The 21741-nt window shown below is 41.9% G+C and overlaps 1 protein-coding gene across 1 annotated transcript in view; it reads left to right on the plus strand.

The window, feature by feature from the left end:
* The first annotated feature begins 7693 nt into the window (after positions 1-7693).
* Positions 7694-21741, plus strand: part of LOC145413859 (ligand of Numb protein X 2-like) — a 40454-nt gene continuing 26406 nt past the window's right edge. The window contains exon 1 of the mRNA XM_080283534.1: positions 7694-7802. Within this exon, the coding sequence (XP_080139660.1) occupies positions 7694-7802 (109 nt within the window). The remainder of the gene's footprint in view (positions 7803-21741) is intronic.

Here is a 21741-nt window from a genome sequence, read left to right on the forward strand (position 1 = left end):
TTCACACTCATTTCACGAATTAACTAGGGATTTCATGAAATCACTGGTTACACAAATTCACTGTAACGTACAGTATATACAGTATATATTTATAGACAGGTAGATACATATACATTATATAATCATATACATACACATTATCTATCTCTATCTATATATATATAAAAAAACATATCTATCTATCCGTCTATCTCTTTATATATATATATATATATATATATATATATATATATATATATATATATATATATATATAGACGTCCAGATAGATATGGATCCCATATGATCCTTTATATACCAAGCCCCTACCTCTTGCTATTATCTATACTGTATATAGCCATACGTGAGTAGGGTCTCCCTCACTCGCTCCAGCCTTTCATCTCACTTTATCACCCTTATTCCAATCTAAGCCCCAACTCACATCTCATCACCTTCCCACACCGCCTCTCTCTCTCTCTCTCTCTCTCTCTCTCTCTCTCCATGAAAAACCCGAACGCGGGAGTATAATATTAACTTTAAACGTGACGCACAAATTTGCATACGAGGATTGGAATATGGAAAAATGGAAAATTGTTACAACGTGGAAAAGGGCGAGAGGAAAATGAAATGGATTTTTTTTTTTTCACCCTGTTATTTATGCATTTCTCCTTTCTTTTGCTGTCTCTTTATCTCTGTCTCTATCTGTCAGTCGGTCTCTCTTTTTTCGATCTATTTCTCCCTTCTCTCTCTCTCTCTCTCTCTCTCTCTCTCTCTCTCTCTCTCTCTCTCTCTCTCTCTCTCTCCTACTTATCCCTCCCTTCTTTTGCTGAATCTGTCTCTATCGATCTGTTTGCCTATCTCTTCTATCTATTCCATTTTTCTTTCGCTGTCTATCTCGGTCTGTCCGTCTCTCTTCTATCTATTACTACTTTCTTTCGCCGTCTCAATCTCTGTCTCTATCAGTCTGTCTCCCTCTACTCATGATCTAAGCAATACACGATTCTTTCCCACCTCTCTCTCTCTCTCTCTCTCTCTCTCTCTCTCTCTCTCTCTCTCTCTCACTCTCTCTCTCTCTCTCCACCTGGAATTCATGTGTTTCCGCTATTATACGTGTCTAAAAAAAATCGTTAGTAAAATAAGTCCCTAAACATTTGAAACTAAATTAAAGTAGGCTATACTCTTTTCATTCTAACTTGCACTAAAATTACCATCTCTCCACCTCGACTACCGAGTTATAACAACAGAGTAACACCAAAACATGATGCTAGTCACGAAGAAGTGCAAAGAATATAGAGCCGTAGTAGAATATTTCTCTGAGTCACATGAAATAAGCGTAAACTACAGTAGACGAAAATCTGGGCCAAGTTAAAGTGAAACGAGTATGGTAATATGGTACTACTTTTAAAAAATACACAAACGAAACCAGCAAAGCAAAAAATAAAAAATATCGGAGCATTTAACCAGTCCAAAAAATACAGAAAAAATGAAAGTTATATGAGACATATATATGAACAAAAGTCAAAGCAAAAATCTAAACCCAAGTAAAAAAAAATATATATATAAGAGCGGAACAGGAAAAACTCAATAACAAAGAACATAACATCAAGGAAGAAAGGGCTAACAATATGGAAATATAAAAATATAAAACATAAACAAACACCTAAGCACAAACACATAGCCCAAATCCCACAACCTACTCTGAAAGTTTAAAATAGATTTAAAAAAAAAAAAAGTTTGAGGGGAAGAAAAATACGAGGTGGCAAGGGAGGAAAGAGAGGGAAAGAAGCCTTTTTTTTTTTTTTTTTCCATAGCCGAAGACCAACTGCGGCCGACCACGTGTATGTTTCCCGCGCTTTTTTGTCCGACCAAACATAAACAAACCATTTCCCGGGCTCCAAGTTTCCCCGCCAAAATACAGGAGATTTGGCAAGAACTGGACGTGTGCGAGACTGGCCGGGGCGTTTTATATATATTAGAGAGAGAGAGAGAGAGAGAGAGAGATTAAAGGGAGGAGAAAGACGTACAGGATGGAGATGAGAGTTTGATGGAGAGGGGGGAGGGGAGGAGGAGGAAGAGGAGGAGCAGGAGAAGAAGGAGGAGGAGAAAATGAATGAAAACAGAAAGACAACGAGGGAGGATGAAGGGAAAATGAAATGGAATTAAGAGAGGAAAACTGACGGAAGGACGGAAGGAAGGAAGGAAGGGAAGGAGGGAGGAAGAAATGAAGGAAGAAAGGAAGGAAGGAAAGAGGGAGGGAAGAGACGTGTACGAGTATGAACGGCGAGGGGAAGGAGAAATGAGTGAGGAACGAAGGAAAGAAGGAACAGATGGAGGAAGGGATGGAAGGACGTGAGGAAAGAAAGGCTGTGAAGGGAGGGAAGAAAGTGAAACAATAATTAAACGAAGGAAGGAAGGAAACAGGGAAGGGGGAGAGAGGGAGGCGGCGACGGAAGAGGATTTGTGGAGGGAGGGAAGGGGGAAGGAGGGAAGGAAGAGGAGAGTTCGAGAGGAGGGAGAGAGGGAGGAAAAGAAATTGCACTTGAGAGAGCTGTAAAACGAGTGAAGTAAAGCGTAAGAAAGAGATAAAAAGGAAAGCCGGGATGTGGGGAGACGGAACACACGAAAAGAAGTGAGAGAAGACGAGAAGGAAAATAACAAAGGATCCTAAAGCAAGAAAATAAAGAAAGGAAATAAAACGAGAAGGCAAACACGAAATAAGGAGAGGTAAAAAAAAAACACAGTAAAATTAAGATCAGATTACAATGAGAAAAAAAAAACACCGAAGAAAAGAAGGAAGATATAGACGGAATGAGAGAGAGAGAGAGAGAGAGAGAGAGAGAGAGAGAGGGGGGGGAGGGGGAGGAAGGAGCAGAAAAAAAATATGCTCTCAAAGTCTGACGAATACATAAGGGAAAAATCAAACCCTCTGAAACACGCACCGGTGGAGATAATGTTTTCGCTGTACTTCGCCCTTTGTCAATTATCATCAGACGGAACTGGGAAGATAATTATTTCTTTGACTGACTACACATGCTCTTACGGTTTGGCTCGTTACTGCTTTCTACATTTCACGTCACCGCTTTCTACCTTTCACGTTACTACTTTCTACCTTTCACGTTGCTACTTTCTACCGTCCACGTTACTACTTTCTACCTTTCACGTTACTACTTTTTACCATCCACTTTATCATTTTCTACCTTTCACGTTACTACACTCTACCCTTCACGTTACTACTTTCTACCTTTCACGTTACCACTCTCTACCTTTCCTATAAAGTTTCCCTCACGGCTTTTCAGTCTTGTATTTTCTTTTCTTTTTTTTATTATTATCCTATGATCACTGAAGAGTCTGGCTGGGGTGAGGGGAGCACTATTCTCTCTTTCTCTCTCTCTCTCTCTCTCTCTCTCACCTGCTTAGCTTAGATACACTTTTCGGATAGATATAGCCTACATTAACACCCCCCCCCCCATTAAACGCCTCCTCTGAAGTGAATTATAAGTAGGTAATCGTAGTGAATGGGTTAAACTTCTATATTTCGAGCGTCAGTATTGCTATTACTGTTAACCTATTTATGACAAGCGAGTGTTATAAAGGGAGAGACCTGGGTATTTTTAAGTCAGTAGTAGTAGTAGTACCAGCAGCAGTAGTAGTGGCAGCAGTAGAAGTATAGCACTAGTAATAGCAGCAGTAGAAGTATAGTAGTAGTTGTAATAATAATAATAATAATAATAATAATAATAATAATAATAATAATAATGATGATGATGATAATAAACTAGTTACCTGCTCTTATTGTGAAGCCGCGATAAGGAAGACTCGCCATATGGTACATAAAGTATGTATACTTTAAACAAGATCTGAAGACCAAATAACTTTTTGTGCAGCATCAATAAGATCTGAAGACAAAGGTATCGAAGAACGCATGTGTAAATTTTACGTTTGTCTCAATAACTGGCTAACTGTATGCTTAGCTGTAACCATACTCCTTTCAGATCATTAGAGGGACCACAGCTATGTATCTGGAAAGTTACAGTTTTAAAGCTTTTGTGGTTTTCTCTAAAGCGTGTTGCAAAGAAACTCTGAGCAAATTTGAATTCGGCACTTCCCATTGAGCTAAATGGCAAAATATTAAGCCAAAATTATTTAGTAAACATTTTTATCATAGTATTATCAACCAAACAGCTGTACCTCAATTGGTTGCTGAGACATTTCAATTTCAAATATGCAATTTTTTATATAATAAAATTGAGTATAACGCTTTCAAAACTGGGTCAAGTTCATTTATATTTGGCACAAGGACTTGGGTAACCCTAGGGCACCTTCATGTGTAATATCATCAAGATCGAAGAAAAAAAATGCAAAGAAAAATTATAATACTGGAGAAAACAAGAAGCTTCGCCATTTTTATAGAAAAGCTTAAAAATAATAATAATAATAATTAATAATAATAATAATAATAATAAATGATAATAATAATTATAATAAAAATGATAATAATAATAATAATAATAATAATAATAATAATCTATCTATCTATCTATTGCCAGACGCCTCAATCCCGTTTGGGGTGGCCACAAACAAATCGCCTCCAAGTCGTCCTGTCCCCCGCCATTTCACTGCCCTGCTCCCAACTCACACCCCCCTCTCTCATATACCTCTCCACCCCATCCCTCCATCTCATCCTCGGCCTCCCCCTCCCTCTTCCCCCCTCCACCTCACTCATATACACTCTCTTTGTCAGTCTTTCACCCTCCATCCTCTCCACATGGCCAAACCACCTCAGTGTGTTCCTCATAACGCTTCCTATCACATCCACATCAACACCACAACGCTCCATTATATCCTCATTCGTCAGCCTGTCTCTCCACGTGACTCCACAGGCTCCTCTTAAATAACTCATTTCCACTGCTCTCACTCTTGACTTGTGTCCTTCCAATAATGTCCAAGCTTCACTGCCGTACGTTAGAGTTGGTATCACAATACTGTCATGTAGTAACTTTTTCACTTCCATGCTCACTTCCCTGTTTCTTATCACTGCTTTCAAAGAACCAGCAACCTTTCTGAATAATGGTTTCCTAGCGCCAGGTATCTAAGACCATACAGCACTAAGATATATGAATAGCAAATAGAGACGGTAAAGGAGAAATGACAAGAAAATGGTAAAAGCACAACAAAACTAAGACAAGACACTATATAGATAAGATATTTCTAAAAAAAAAAAAAGTAATAAAACCTATGAAGGAAAGTATAAAACTAAATGACGCTCAAATGGCCAGTAGGAGTAAAAAAAAAAAAAAAAGGCACTTATAGGTAAAGGCAGAACATCCTTGTATGGACCGTAATGTGTGTGTGATCTATGTATCTATTTAATCTATTTTTTGAAAGTGCGTCTGTCTGAGCATGTCTGCTGTGGAAAGAAAGGGGGAACTATCCAGAGGGCTCTAAATGGGTCTAAAAGGGGTAACTATTCTTCAACCGGGAATTAATGACTGTGTTTTAAGTGTGCTACAGTGGCGCCCCTGATGGCCAAAATTAGAACTGATCAAGCTAACATGGTGGTGCTTGGAAGTCGCTTATCACATTTTTCTTTTCTTTATATTTTTCTTTTTTCTTTTTTTTTCTTTTTTTTACTTTCTCCTACAAATACATCTACTACAACTGGTCTGGTGGGTGGGTGGATAGAACACGGTGGGCATGATGTGGCACTGTGGGTGCGTGGGTCGGCAGGGTGGGCTGGTGGGAAGGCAGGTGGGTGGGTGGACAGTGGTGAAAACAAGTTCATGGAAGATAGGTGGGTGGGTGGGTGAGGGGGAAGGCAGTAGGAAAATAGGTCTATGGGTCATTGGTCTATGGGTGATAAGTCAATGGGTATATATATATATGTATATATATATTACCCAGACAAAGTCGGTTTCCTTACTAGTGTTACTATACAACCAAAGGAGAAACACACAAAGTCGGTTTCCTTACTAGTGTTACTATACAACCAAAGGAGAAAAACACACACACACACACACACACACACACACACACACACACACACACAAAGGGTGAAGTGAAACACCACCACAAACTAGAACACTTTGCTACTGATGTGACGGCCAGAAGTTCCGATACCAGTGCCCTAACCATCGTCTCTTTTCTCTTTGCAGATAATGTGGTGGCCTCGGGAGCCTGTCGTTCTCTCTCTTTTTTTCTCTCCACCCAAAACGAAGAGAAAATTGATGGGATGGGGAGACTTTTCCTCCGCAATCCACATGCCGGAGGAGAAGGAGGAGGCGGAAGGGAGAGAGGAGGGAAGAAAGAAAAAAAGAATTAGACTATGCGAGCGACCTTATTAGTGAAGAGGGCGGAAAATTATGGTCATATATATCAGTCTATTTATCTACCGACCTCTCTATCTATCTGGTTACCTGTCCATCTACTTATCATTACCTGTCCATTTATCTGTCTACCTGGTTACCTGTCCACCAATCTATCTGTCCATTTATGCCTACCTTGCTATATGTTACTTTTCTACCCTACCAGGTCTCTTCCTATCTATCTATCCATTTATCTATCTATCCGGAAAATACTTCTCAAACTCTTTTTTTTTTTTTTAACCTCTGCCTCTCCCTATCAACCTATCAATCTTCTTTTTTCAGCTTCTCACTCAAATTTCTATCTACCAAATTTCCATATAATCTACTTTGCCCATTCTACCCCGTCCGTCAATCAGTCTTTTTATCTATCTGCATCTCTGTGTGTCTGTCTGTCTTTTAAGCATCCGAAAAACAAATTCTGTACCTTATGTATTCTCTCTCTCTCTCTCTCTCTCTCTCTCTCTCTCTCTCTCTCTAACATCTCTCTTCCCCTCAGGTCAAGCAAAGAAAATGAACACAATAACACCGAAAAAAAGGCAAGTGAACAAATAACTCAAATGGACAAAAAACGATGAACAAATGGAGAAGTAAAATAATACAAGTTATTTTGAGAACAAATTACTAAAAAAAAAAAAAAATGGATAAGGAAATGATGAACGCTTTATGAACAACAACAAAAAAAAAGCGCCTATAAAGACAGTATTAATAATATTCTCAGTGGTGCGATTTTCTTCAGCTGAACAAAAGAAAACAAAATCGTCTGGCGTTGGTATAAACAAGGAAAACAAATCAAACAGAAACCTTACAAAGAAATGGTGGGTCTGCACGTAACTGGGCGCGCTTGCCTGTACGTGGTGGTTATGGACGTGCTCTGGCCGTGTTTGAACTAACTTGGACGTACGTGTGAGAAAAGCCGTGCAAAAGAACTGCTCGTCCGTACCTGGACTGATTCGCACGTGCCTGCCAGTACTAGAACTAAGTCACACGTGCCTGAGAACTGTGTGGGCGTGCTGAAACTCACTCCTACGTGCCTGAGAACCGTGTGGACGTGTTGAAACTCTCTCTTACGTGCCTGAGAGCTGTGTGGACGTGTTGAAACTCTCTCTTACGTGCCTGAGAGCTGTGTGGGCATGCTGACTCACACTCTTACGTGCCAGGGCCGTACTGAGACCAGTCCTGCCGTGCCTGAGAACCATCTGACAGTGATATCAACAAAACCAGCACATACATAGGCCTAAACTTCCCTCCACACCGTCCGTGCTTCGCCGTACTCTCACCGCCATCCTCCCACCCCTTTGTACGTGCCTGGCCGTACCTGGGGATGTGCGTGCGTCCGTGAGTGCCAGGGCGTGATGGTGGGGGTGTATGAGGGGGGTCGGTGGGGGTGGGGGGGTGGACGCTCCCCACTCACCACGGACAAGAGAGACAACAAGAGACTCAACATACACGTCATTTCGGATGGTGAGTAAAAATCTCTCTCTCTCTCTCTCTCTCTCTCTCTCTCTCTCTCTCTCTCTCTCTCTCTCTCTAGTACATGGATTAAATATGTTACTGTTAATTTTTCTCTCTGTCTAGATGTCTACTCAGTCAATCTACCAGTCAATCACTTCATTTCTCTATGCAAGGTTACTTCGAATGATAAGCAGTACCGGTATTACTCTACTTGTGTGTGTGTGTGTGTGTGTGTGTGTGTGTGTGTGTGTGTGTGTGTGTGTGTGTGTGTGTGTGTGTGTGTGTGTGTGTGTGTGTGTGTGTCGATTAAGGCGTTTGGCTACAGATAATATTATACTTCTACCATGTAAGTCGTCAACGTCATAAAAAACACACCAGCAAATACTAATACACCAGCCCTGGTTGAGACAGTCCTGGTATGTATTTAATATGGACAGTGGGTGTTAGCGCTAAAGTGGTGACATGTGGAGGTGGTCCATAAGAGGACTGTTCGGCATCAGGGAACGATCTGGTAGTCTGTGTCCAGAGTCAAACACAAACAACAAATACACACAGATAGATATAGTCACAGATAGATAGACTGATAAATAGACAGACTGATAGATAGACAGAAGATGAATAAAACCATCTGGAGGTAAGAAGACCGAGAATGTAAAGGACATCAGGGATACGAACGTCTGAAGTTCAATGAAGACAATAAAAATAAAAATAAAAAAAAAACGAGAACTTAACTATGGGACACCGAACTAATTTAAGCTAAAACAATGAATCCCATCTACCTACTATGTGAGGTCTAATCCCGGAGTTCATCCTGGTTCGCCACGACTTAATTGAAGAGAAATTTAAGTTATAATTAGACCCATTCATCTTAATTACCTCTCTTCTGGGCTAAGTGACTCATTTAGCTACTTTTCTTTTAATCACCTGTTACCCCTTACTTATAAATTTTTAAAAATCTAATTAATTTTTAAATGTGTTTTGTGAGAGGGATGGGGAGGTGAGGTATATGAGTGAGGGGTGGTGAGATATATGTGAGGGGTGGTGAGGTATATGAGTGAGGGGTGGTGAGGTATATGAGTGAGGGGTGGTGAGGTATATGAGTGAGGAATGGAGAGGTATGTGAGTGAGGGGTGGTGAGGTATAGGAGTGAGGGGTGGTGAGGTATGTGAGTGAGGGGTAATGAGGTATGTGAGTGAAGGGTGGTGAGGTATGTGAGTGTGGGGTGGTGAGGTATAGGAGTGAGGGGTGGTGAGGTATATGAGTGAGGGGTGGTGAGGTATATGAGTGAGGGGTGGTGAGGTATATGAGTGAGGGGTGGTGAGGTATAGGAGTGAGGGGTGGTGAGGTATATGAGTGTGGGGTGGTGAGGTATATGAGTGAGGAATGGAGAGGTATATGAGTGAGGGGTGGTGAGGTATAGGAATGAGGGGTGGTGAGGTATAGGAGTGAGGGGTGGTGAGGTATAGGAGTGAGGGGTGGTGAGGTATATGTGTGAGGGGTGGTGAGGTATATAAGTGAGGGGTGGTGAGGTATATGAGTGAGGGGTGGTGAGGTACATGAGTGTGGGGGATGTGAACTGGAGAAAGAGCAGCCTGATGACGGAGGACACGCCTTCCAGGATTAAGGTATTTGACTACAGAGATACGACAGACAGACAGGTTGATAGATAAAGAGACAGCTAGATAGATGGAATGATAGATACACAGGTGGATAGGCAGACATAGGTAGACAGATACACATAATATATATAGTAGTCTTCATTAATCCCTTCATTTCTAAGGTTTCTTTAAGTCGAACATAAATCTTAAAGAGTCAGGTGACAATACAGCCTCCAAATCTATTCTTTCCTGCAGATGGGAAGGAACACGGACTGACAGCCCGCAAGAGAGAGAGGAGCGGGGAGGTATTTAACAAGTAACGAAATACTGAAAACCTAATGGAAATAAAGCAACATATTTAATATATTCTGTAATATATCTACAACGGACATCGGCAAAAATCAACAAACGAATTCAAAAAAATATATATATATAAATTTTGCCAGCCTGCACGAATTATCCTTTCCAAAGAAAGTTGAAAAAAGGAGATACCCAAAATCAAGATCGATTCAGCTCAAGACGCCGAGACATACAGTAGTGCGTTTAACAGAATGGAGGCCATAGCCAGAGGGAAAGACAGGGATTGACAGTCCCAGAGTTAATCAACTATGTATACGAAGGACTGGAGAGTAGATGCAGCTATTACACACACACACACACACACACACACACACACACACACACTAATCATGAATATCGTCATCCCAACTACTGTACTCTCATATTTTCCAGTACCAAGGTTTGATTGGTGATGGAAAATATATATATATAAATATTAACAGATAGATAGATAGATAGATTTGAAGCAAAAGAAGCTATCACAGAGCAACCAGTCAGCGGAAATATGGATCAAATACCCACATAACTCAGAACTTTTCGAAATTCATGAGCTCCATCACAGAGACTAAATTAAACATAAAATAAATACATAAACTTATCATTATTATCATCACCTTTTTCTTCCAGCTAAAGAGTAGTATTCTGTTGCTAGTGTCATTTCTCTCCCCCCCCCCCCGATTCCGTTGCCAACATTCTACACTACCAACATTTTTACCCCTCCCCCTCTCTCTCTCTCTCTCTCTCTCTCCACAGTCCCGAGTCAAGAGGTCTGATGGAGATGACTGTAAGGGAGATCCGCTTATGTTCACGAGGGGGATAATGAGCCTTGAGAGAGAGAGAGAGAGAGAAAGAGGAGGGAATAGTATTGGCGATTTTCTCTTCTTATCCATGTCTCGCTGTTCTTCCTTATATCTTCTTAGTCTCTCTCTCTCTCTCTCTCTCTCTCTCTTCCTATTTCCTGCTCTTATCTTCACTGCCCCCTGCCCCCCCTCCCTCCCTCTCAGTCTCTCCACTATTTGTCTTTCTCACTGTCATCTCCTTCCCCTTCCTCCCTCCCTCTCTTTCTCTCTCTCCCTCCCTCATACTACATTCCATTCTTTCTTTTCTCATTTTCTCACTCTCCTTCCCTCAGCCTCATTCCTCCCTCTTTCTTCCTCTTCTCTCCAATCTTCCTCCTCTTTTCTCCAAATCATTCTTATTCCCCTCTTCCCACTTTCACTCCCTCACTTCACTTTCTCTCTCTCACTTCACTTTCTCTCCCTTTACTTTCCCTCTCCCCACTTTCACTCCCTCACTTCACTTTCTCTCCCTCACCTCCCTTTCTCTCCCTTTACTTTCCCTCTACTCACTCTCTCCCTCTCCTACCGCACTTCTCTCCCTCTCCACACTTTCTCTCCCTCTCCCCACTCTCTCCCTCTCCACACCTTCTCTCCTTCTCCTCACTCTCTCCCTCTCCACATCTTCTCTCCCTCTCCTTTCACCGTCTCCTCACTTCACCTTTTCTCTCTCCCGTCTCTCTTTAGATCCTGCCTAATTTACTGGAATATTTCAAAGGACATACACGATAAATGAGGCAGGAAAATATATCTCCCAGCGTCATATATTTAGATTTTGAAAACACTTAAGGTCCCCCCCCAAAAAATAAAAACTACATTAAAGACCACATTCCCAATAGTAATTTCTTTGTTCATGGATTTCTCATAAACCACTAAGTTTTTTTTTTTTTTAATTCCACAAAGATCTATATCCTACCCTTTCAGCTCAGGTAATGGCCAGGTGTAGTCAGACTGGAAGGCACATTTGACTAGTAACCAAGGAGACTCATTCCTACCTCATAACTAAGGCCCATAACTGAAGCTGTGAGAGTGGCCCAGTCCCGTCCAATGAGCACGAATCAACTGCTCTCTCTCTCTCTCTCTGCAGAATATTAAAGTTGCATAAAAGTAACTGGCAGAAGACCCCTGGGATCTCTCTCTCTCTCTCTCTCTCTCTCTCTCTCTCTCTCACACACACACACACACACACACACACACACACACACACACACACCTCCACAATCTCAACCCAACCTCTTCAGTTCGATGACATTACACTGTTCTTGCCACTACCCGACGATTTCATTACACTTAAACCCCCTCCCCCGCGAAGATGAGGTTACGTCCTATCTCAGTGTCGTGAAGGAATTAGGGTCTTGTGACGTAACTCCCTTGGTACGCTGCTCTGATTACAAAGTGGTTATGTAATGAGAGAGAGAGAGAGAGAGAGAGAGAGAGAGAGAGAGAGAACACCCCCCACCCCTATCACATGAGGGTGAGTAGATTCAATACGCCACAATCATGATATACGCAGCAGTAAACCCGGCCTCATTACGTCACTCATACATCCACCCTCCCCTCAGCCCCACACCTACGCATTTTTCACGACTCACGGGCTTAGGGGCGATTTGGGTTGGGCTGGGTTAGGCTGATTTGGGATGGGTTGGGTTAGGCTGATTTGGAATGGGTTGGGTTAGGCTGGGTTGGGATGGGTTGGGTTGGGATGGGTTGGGTTGGGATGGGTTGGGTTAGGCTGGGTTGGGGTGGGTTGAGTTGGGATGGGTTGGGTTAGGCTGGGTTGGGTTGGCTTGGATTAGGATGGGTTGGGCTGGGTTGGGATGGGTTGGGTTAGGGTGGGACAGTTTAAGTTACATTTGTCTGGGGTTAGTAGGGTGCGGGTGGCTTGAGGTGTTGGGTTGGCCTGGGTTGGGTTCTGTTTTAGCTTAGGTTTTGAAAGCTTAAGGTAAGTTAAGTTTCATTTATATACATATACATACATAACTATATATCATCATCATCAATATCATCATCGGCCATTACAAGTCCTCTGCTGAACAAAGGCCTCCCACAACCTTCTCCACGAATGCCCCGACTGAGCCAATCTCTGCACGTTTTCCCTGGAAATTTCTCTATCTCATCCTCCATCTCGTATCTGGCCTTTTTTTTTTTTTTTTTTTTTTTGCAACCCTTACAATCTCTTGGCGTCCAATCAGTCAGCTTCTTGCTCCATCGCTTATCCCTTATTCTTGCTACATGGCCTGCCCACCTCCATTTCTGTTCTTAGAATCTATAATGTCTTTGACTTTAGTCTGCTCTCTCACTCAAGTTGATCTTTTCCAGTCTTAGAGATATTCCCAACACTGACCTTGCCACTGCTCTCTGAGAATGTATTAGTTTATTGTCCATCGATTTTGTTCGTTTCCAGGTCTCACAACCGTACGTCATAGCTGGAATTATACATTCGTTACCGGTATATACTTTTCGTTTCATACATACTGGCAAGCTACTTTTCATAATGTCTTTATGTTTATCCAGAGCTTTCAATTCAATTGTAAAGCATCTTTGTATTTCGCTATCATGGTCTTCCGTTAATTTTAGTATTTGCCCCAAGTAACTGTACCCCTCAACCTCTTCAAGAATTTCATTGCTTATTCTGATGACGCTCTTTGGTGTTTGTGGATTAAACATTATTTTAGTTTTACTCCGGTTCATCTTTCGCCCTACTTTGAGACTTTCTCTCTTCAGGTCACTTAACATTTCTTGCAGTACCTCTGCTGTTTCTGAGATTAGGACAATGTCATCTGCAAATCTTAAATGGTTTAGCTTTCCTCCATCTATGTTTACTACTTTGTTTTAACAGTCTAGCTTTCTGAAAATACTTTCTAGCCATACCGTAAATAAATCTGGTGAAACTGTATCTCCCTGAAGCACACCCTTCTCAATCTTAATTTTTTCCGAGTTTTTATGTAAGTTTACTGTAGCAGTTCCCTCTTTAAATGTTTTCGAGCAGTTTTACAAAGTTCTCACGTACTCCTTGTTCCCGCAAAGAAATTATAATTGCTATGTGCTCAACTGTGTTCGCTACTGAAATGCTTAGTTCTCTCTCTCTCTCTGTCTCTCTCTCTGATCCTTCCCTCCTCCTCCTCCTCCCCCTCTTCCAGTAATCCCTCTCATTCCATTCCATCCCTTCCTCCTCTTCCTCCAAACACTCACCCTGTCTTTAATACCACTTCGGGTGAGCCAATCCCCCCCCCTGCTCTCCCTTTCTCTACAGTTACACACACACACACACACACACACACACATACGCACACACACACACGCGCACACACACACACACACACACACACACACACACACACACACACACATATATATATATATATATATATATATATATATATATATATATATATATATATATATAAAGGTCTCTGGCAGTCTTCCTCCCCTCCCTTCCCCAACCTCTCACCTCCTTTCCTTCCTCTCTCCAATTCTTCCCTACCATACTTTATTGAAGCATTTTCCTGTTCTCCCTGACTCTGCCCTTTCCTCGCCTCTCCTCCTTCTCTACCATTCCTCCCCTCCCCCTCCTCTCCTCTCCCCTTACCTTCCTTATATTCCCTCACCTATCCCTTCTCGTCTCCTCTCCTCTTTTCTCCGCTACTCTCCAAGCCTACCCTAACATACCTTCTTCTACCCCTCCTTCCTTACCACATACTCGCTACTCTATCTTATCCTTCCTTTTACTTCCTTATCATCTGCTCCCCTGCCATCTCTCTTTTTCGGTTGTCCCCTCCCCCTGTCCACTCCTACCCCCTCCCCCTCCCACGTACTAAGGGCAATTCCATGTACCATTGTCCCTTTACCGTTTACCTCCCTTCCCCTCCCCCACCACCATCACACCTCACCATCTTTTATTTCCCTCCCACCCCCACCTCTCTCTCTCTCTCTCTCTCCTTATTCCAACCCTTTCTCTCCACTCCCTTCCTTCCCCGTCTCCCTGCAACCTCTTCCCAACACTTTCCTTTCCTTCCCTGCCTCCCTTCAATCTCTTCCCAACACTTTCCCTCCCCCTTTCTTTCCGTATTTCCTTCTCTTCTTCTTTATCTCTTTCCCCTCATTCTCCACTTCCTCCCTCTTTCTCTCCTTCTCTCCATTCGTCCCTCCATTTTTCATTCTCTCTTTCTTCGTACCCTCCTTCTTTTCTTTTCTTTTTCCTTCCCATCATTCTTCGCCCTCATCTTTCTCTCCTTCTCCTCCTCTCCTCTTTCTCTCCTTCTCCTCCTTTCCCCTTCCTCCTTCTTTTTCTTTTTTTTCTCCCTTCCCTCTTCCTTTCCTGTCATCCCTTCTCCTTTCTCTCCTTCTTTTTCCCTCTCCCCCTCCCCTCCCTCTCCTTTTCACCGTGTAAAACTTCCGGGGCTCCTTCAAGACTTCCCCCCTCCTTCTCTCTCTCTCTCTCTCTTGTAATCCCCCACTTCAGTAATCGCCAAAACAAGGGCATTTCTTGGACTGAACAAATCCACACCCCCATACACACCTCCACTGTTCCCTATAATCACACGCATCATTTCAGTTCACTCAAAAAAAAAAAAAAAAAAAAAAAAAAAAACCGCCTGATAATTCTCCTCCTCTACTCACTTTCCTCTGTTGTCGTGGTATGTTTCTCTCTCTCTCTCTCTCTCTCTCTCTCTCTCTCTCTCTCTCTCTCCCCACAATTACATCCACTACCACCACAACAACCGTTACAATCACCACCACAACCACAAAATCTACCATACTGCCCTTTACCAGCGACCGTTCACCCATCCAGTCACTGACCACACCCGGAAGACCTGTTTGCCACCGCTACCACATTCGCCACAAACACAACTAATCCCTACCACACCATTCACCACAGTCCCTCGTAAAATCCTACCACATTAACCACAGCGCCCGAACAAAGTCTCTCTCTCTCACTCTCTCTCTCTCAGAATAAACAGGAAATACGTGGACATTCTTTCTCCCACCTACCCCACAACGACCATAAACACATCACTACCACGCACACAACCCCGACCACTACTACCACATAAACTACTACCACCACATCACAACTACGACCCTCCAGCACCACAACTACAACTTCCACTACAATACATCACTACCAACACCGCCACCACCACAACTACCACACATCACCACCACCACCACCACCACAACTACCATACATCACCACCACCATCACCATCACAACTACCACACAGCACCACCACTACCACAAATACCACCACCACAGCAACCAGGTGATAATTACCCCCAGCCACAACCACTGCGTAAAGAGTATCGGTAAAGCCCTCGGTGAAATGAGGCGACTCCTTTAATTAACAACGCACTCACCTACACCTGAGAGGGAGGAGGGGGGGAGGGAGAGTCGCGACGCAGGGAGGAAGGAAAGGAAGAGAGGGAAGAGGAAATAAGGGGAGAAGGGAGAGGGAAGGGGAAGGAAGGGAAGGAAGAGGGAAGGGGAGGGAGGGAGGAAGGAAGCATTTGGATTGAGAAGAATATATATATTAGATCTATCTTTGTAGTATTCCACGGGAAAAGTGTCTAGCTGGAAACCAGAAGCTAGGTTCATATCCAAACGCCTTTTAAATGTGAGTACTGGATAACACTCCAGTACACTGCACGGCAATATGCTCAGTATGTTTCTTTATGCAAAAAAGAAAGTACCAGAGGCTATGAGTGCAAACCTTTTCTTTTCCAAGTAAAGCTGAACAAATGAAAACTAAAGTTAACACCGGTTCATCTGTAGTAGCCTGGACACATTGCAGCTACAGATATTGGAGATAATGGGTAGTGGGATAGTACGATGAAAGACAAGAATACCGGTAAACTCATGCATCACACAGCATACCGAAATGAGGTGGAAGTGGCTAGACGAGCGCTGTGTACCTGAAGAAACTTGAAAGAATACAAACAAGCAGCTTATACGAGCAGTGACCGGAGAACCAGCAAGATAAAGAGAGAGAGAGAGAGAGAGAGAGAGAGAGATGCAACTATGTGGCTGAAGGGCGTTAGTGAGTGCCGGGGTGTTGATGAGATGAAAAATGCCTTTGATTCCATCCTGTTTTGAATCAGTGTATGTAATGAACTCCCTCAAACATGACAGCTGTACTCCACACAGAGGGAAATAAGGCTCTTCAATAAAACCAGGAACCGAGCAGGCTTTAAAAACTCTGGAAGGTGGTTCAGGACATCCCCTAATCCCTACAAGCCGATTTGACAAGAGAAATAATGTGATCCTTCCATGACAGACCGTGAGAAAAAGAGTTTAAAATTTCCCAGGATTCATTCTTTGCTCAACTGACAGGAAACTATAACCACTACCTCGGTCTATTGTGGTGCCTTATTCAACTCTCAAACTATCCTGTTCTTTGACAAATCTATAGACTTGTGATCGAGCTCTTGATAATCTGGACTTTGTTAAGCTAATATTTCCTTCTTTTACAGTTTCCTTGCATGGTTTACTCGTACTTATCTATTAATTTATTCATTTATTTTATTTACTCCCTGATTCCGGTTACATCTTTTACCGTCTCATTCTTCTGACCTCTAGACGATTTTCTTCAACTCAATGTACATTTCTCTTATTTAAAGGACTGATGAATGCCATATTTAAGCATAACATTTGGAAAAGCCATTATAGCTCCAAATAAAATAGTCCAGAAGCCGCAGGAATAAATAAACAGACTACATCTGTTTCAGGGGGGTAATCTGAGAACTATCACTTCGTCACCCTTTGCATCTTCGTCATCCTTCGCATCTTCGTCACCCTTTGCACCGTCGTCACTCTTTGCACCTTCGTCGCCATTTGCATCTTCGTCACCCTTCGCTACAACCAACTCTCTCCAACGTCCCCAGAACTGGACACAATACTCGAGGTGTGCACTTAGCAACAATGCAAAGGAGGATTTTTTTTTTTTTATTCGAATGCCCGACCTAAAACTCCAATAATTAACCCCTTTGGTACGATGGAACCTTTTTAGCCTACCGTCAAATTATTTTATCTAATTTAGGATGGACCACTTTGGCTGAGTTTTTTTTTTTTTTTAATGCAATGATGAAGGAACCACAGGTAAGAAGCCCACAAGTTCCAAGAATAAAAATGAAACAAGATGTAATTAAGCCCAATTCAAGATTCGTTCATTTCGAGAAGCCTGGGCACATATGCAGTAGAATGCACAGACAGACGATGACAGTTCCAGTGTTCAAGCAATATCCTGTCGCCTCTTCAGTACGAGAATACCAATTTAATTATATTCTAGCTACTGCTAAATTACTTCATTCTGCTTCAGACGCCCCCGTAATGAAGGAAATTCTGAGAGAGAGAGAGAGAGAGACAGACAGACAGAGAGAGAGAGAGAGTTTTCGACACACACACACACACAGCAGGCTTGGATTAATTACACTACTTAAGGTCAATTACAATTTCAGTTACAATTACTTAAAATTTAGGTAAACATAAGCTTTATTTGTTGGCAGTAGAAGCACCTTTCCAAATCTGTTCTTCCCGATAGTGTTACAGTATATTTTCTGGCTAGGATGGTAAATAAAAGTTTCTTGTTAAATCTGTTTCTCCGCTGTTGTTAGTTGTTCAGCTGTGACAACCCTTGTTTGATTCGTCTGCGTAATGGCGAAAGGGACTGTCCTAACCTAAGTGATTAGCTAAACCTAACCCAGCCTAGCTTAATTGTACCTAATAATTAAAGCAAACCTAACCTAACCTAGCCTAGCCCAACCTAACCTGACCTAACCTAGCATCCAGTTGGAAAGCTGGTAAACGAAATCCACCTCTTGAGTACGTTAAGATTCTTCGATTACGCCGGAAACAAACACACGGCTTAAGAAACGTGATGATAAAAACAGTGGGAAATTTTTCAGGAAGAAATGATAATTAACAACCCAGCTAAGTTAAAAAAAAAAAAAAAAAAAAAACTTTACTGCCTCTGGTAAAGCGTACCTTTACCGAAAGTTTTAATTGCAAATACCGGTACGAGTACGTGATTCAAAATATTCTCATATTACAATTTCAATCATATGAAAGATAAAACTGATGACTAACGAATTAAATACTAACCTTTCATTATTATCTTGACCACTTTACTCAGAGATCGATTTTTGGTTTCATGGAGTACGAATCTTGGACGCTCTAATAATAATAACAATAATAATAATAATGTAATAATAAAATCAGTTGTAGGCAGCAAGAATAACATGAAGAGGAACGGCTACCTGAATTCCTATTAAACAGAAAGATAAAAACTAAGTCACCATATCTCTCATATCACACCATCTCTACACTCAAACTACATCTCCCCCTCATTATTTGCAAAAGACGATTATAAAGGTACATGCAGGAAAAACTGACAACTATTAACGCAGCACCGCAAATAAATACCGTCAAGCTTTTCAAACGGTTAGGCTGCTTGGATCTCCGTCACCACCGTCTCCAAAACTCTTCTCACAGTACAATAATTACATCCTTTCAATTACATCCTTTACTAACACTTTCTCCTCATCAAAATTTTTCCTCCGGATCTGTATAATGGTACAGGCAGGCAACTCACTCTGACTGGCATCATACTGGACTGTAAAATGGATAAATAAGACCTTTCAATCCGGGAGGCTTACTGAATCGTCAACACTCACAATCTCTCCTACGGCAATAACTGTCACCTTGACTGCAATGTCTCAACGTCCACAATTACACCAGACATTAGCAAACAGCCATGAGACTTACCATAATTAGTATAATTAACAGCACCTCGAAAAAAAATACTGTACTTTCAATCGGTAAGTCAACATGAATCACCATTACCATCGGCATCATCTCTCCATATTGCACAACATTTATAGGGTTCAGCTACAGTTTCTCTTCCTCAATGCTACCTACACATATTTATAGAAATGCACAAAGAAAACTTACCTTAATTAAGCTCTCAGTAACACCGTGAGATGATAAATAAATCCTTTCCACCGACAACGCCAACATGTCACATGTATGCTCCCACAATGCCTTGCGTTGTAGCGTTGCCAATGTCATAAATATGGCTGAACTTGCTATGAGCGCTACTCTTGTTAAATACAAAAACCTCCTCAAAACAGACTTCCTCAAAACAATTATAAAAATACTAAAATCTCTAAAACAATGTTAACAATGTGTAAAAAATTTCTTGTACCTAGATTTCTTTCACTGAGCCCTATAGATGATTTCCCCCCGCTTGACGTTTAGAAACTAACACTAAAATAGTGGATAGATCTAGCGGAAATAGAGCTAACTTTGGCAACTATTTTGTTTTACTGTATTAACGAGCCTAATATATTTGGCGTTTAATTTCTTGATATATACATACTATGCCATATTTATAACTTATATTTTGTGACTTATTTGATCTAGAAATACATAGAATGATTTTTTTTCACATCAACATCCAGAAAATACAACTACTACTACTATGAGTACTACTTCTACTACCATCACCACCACTACTACTATTCCTACTACTACAAGAGACCATTGGTAAAAATGTAAAGTACTGCACTACTTTTATTTACTATTAAAAATTACACGGTTAAATACTAAATTAATGCCATACAAATTAAGACAGTAACCCCTTAACTACGAGAGCACCTATTTTATTAAAACTAAATGCAGTAAGATCTAAGGAGACCCCATTTTTCAGTTACAAGAACACCTGTATTTGTTTATTAGCCTGCATCCGATATTGTATTGCAGTCAGCTGCGATACCAAAGGTCAGTTTATGGAGCATCTGTCATTGGTATGATTAGCCTGCATCCCACATTTCATTACGGTGCGCACCCAGTTTTAAAACCAGTATAATTGTACCTCCGGCTGGTCTACTCTGCCTCTGAACACATACGAGCATTGGACGTGTCTAGCTCCAGTACTCCCGCCTCCCGAACGACGGCATTGTTAGGTGTATAATGACGGTATATAGGTATCTGCCCATCACAGCTGTATCAGTATTTAAGAAATTTTCACAAGTCATACGATAATGTCCTCGTATAACTGTAAATGGGTTTAATTTGAAGTGAAACTTACAATTATAAGTACAATAATTTTCATTATTCAATTACACACGCAATTAGTTACTTAAATTGTGTAATTAATTACAAAATTTTCAGTTACAATTATTAACTTATCCAAGCCACACACACACACACACACACACACACACACACACACACACATTCCCGCTCCTCACAACAATACCCTCTTAACGAGAGAGAGAGAGAGAGAGAGAGAGAGACAGAGACAGAGAGAGAGAGAGAGAGACAGAGAGAGAGAGAGGGGGGGGGCAGGCAAATAGTACTTAGTGTGATTTATAAGAGTAATTTCCAGCTTCACGAAGGGCCTGTGGAGGTGACGGATGGCAGAGGGACGGAGGGCGGGAGGGAAGGATGGGAGGAAATCAGGCAGGAGAGAGGGAGGGAGGGAAGGAGAGAGGCGTGAGGAAAGGAGGGAGGCAGAAGGGAGGGATAAGGACAAGACTGAGCGATGGAACGGGGAGGGAGGTAGACGACAGAAGCAGGAGGGAGGAAGGAATGGAGAAGCAGATGATAGTGAGGGATTGAAGGATAGACAGGCGAGAGAGAGAGCGAAAGAGAGGTTGGATGAAGTGTTAAACTGATGAAACGTTAAACTGATAATGGATAAAGAGAAAAACTGATGGAAGGACAGACAGATAGACAGACAGATGGAAAAACTGAAAATGAGAGACGAATAAATGGACAGCAGGTTAAAAAAAAAAAAAAAAAAAAAAAGATATGGGGATTAAGTGATAAATGGATGAAAACAGACTCATTTACGAACCGGTGGATGGATGAGCACACACACACACACACACACACACACACACACACACACACGCAACAGCAAGGTCCGGGGAATCTGCCGTGTGCATGTGTATGTTTCCGTGTGTACTCGTACGTGCGTGTGTCCCTCCCTCTATGTGCGTGTGTATCCCTTCCTCCACGTGTGTGTGTGTGTGTGTGTGTGTGTGTGTGTGTGCGTGTGTGTGTGTGTGTGTGTGTGTGTGTGTGTGTGTGTGTGTGTGTGTGTGTGCGTGTGTGTGTGTGTGTGTGTGTGTGTGTGTGTATCCCTTCCTTGTGTGCGTGTTTATCCCTCCCTT

The sequence above is a fragment of the Coenobita brevimanus genome, chromosome 97, assembly GCF_032717465.1.
Source record: "Coenobita brevimanus isolate Jiangsu-jjx chromosome 97, ASM3271746v2, whole genome shotgun sequence".
NCBI lineage: Eukaryota > Metazoa > Arthropoda > Malacostraca > Decapoda > Coenobitidae > Coenobita > Coenobita brevimanus.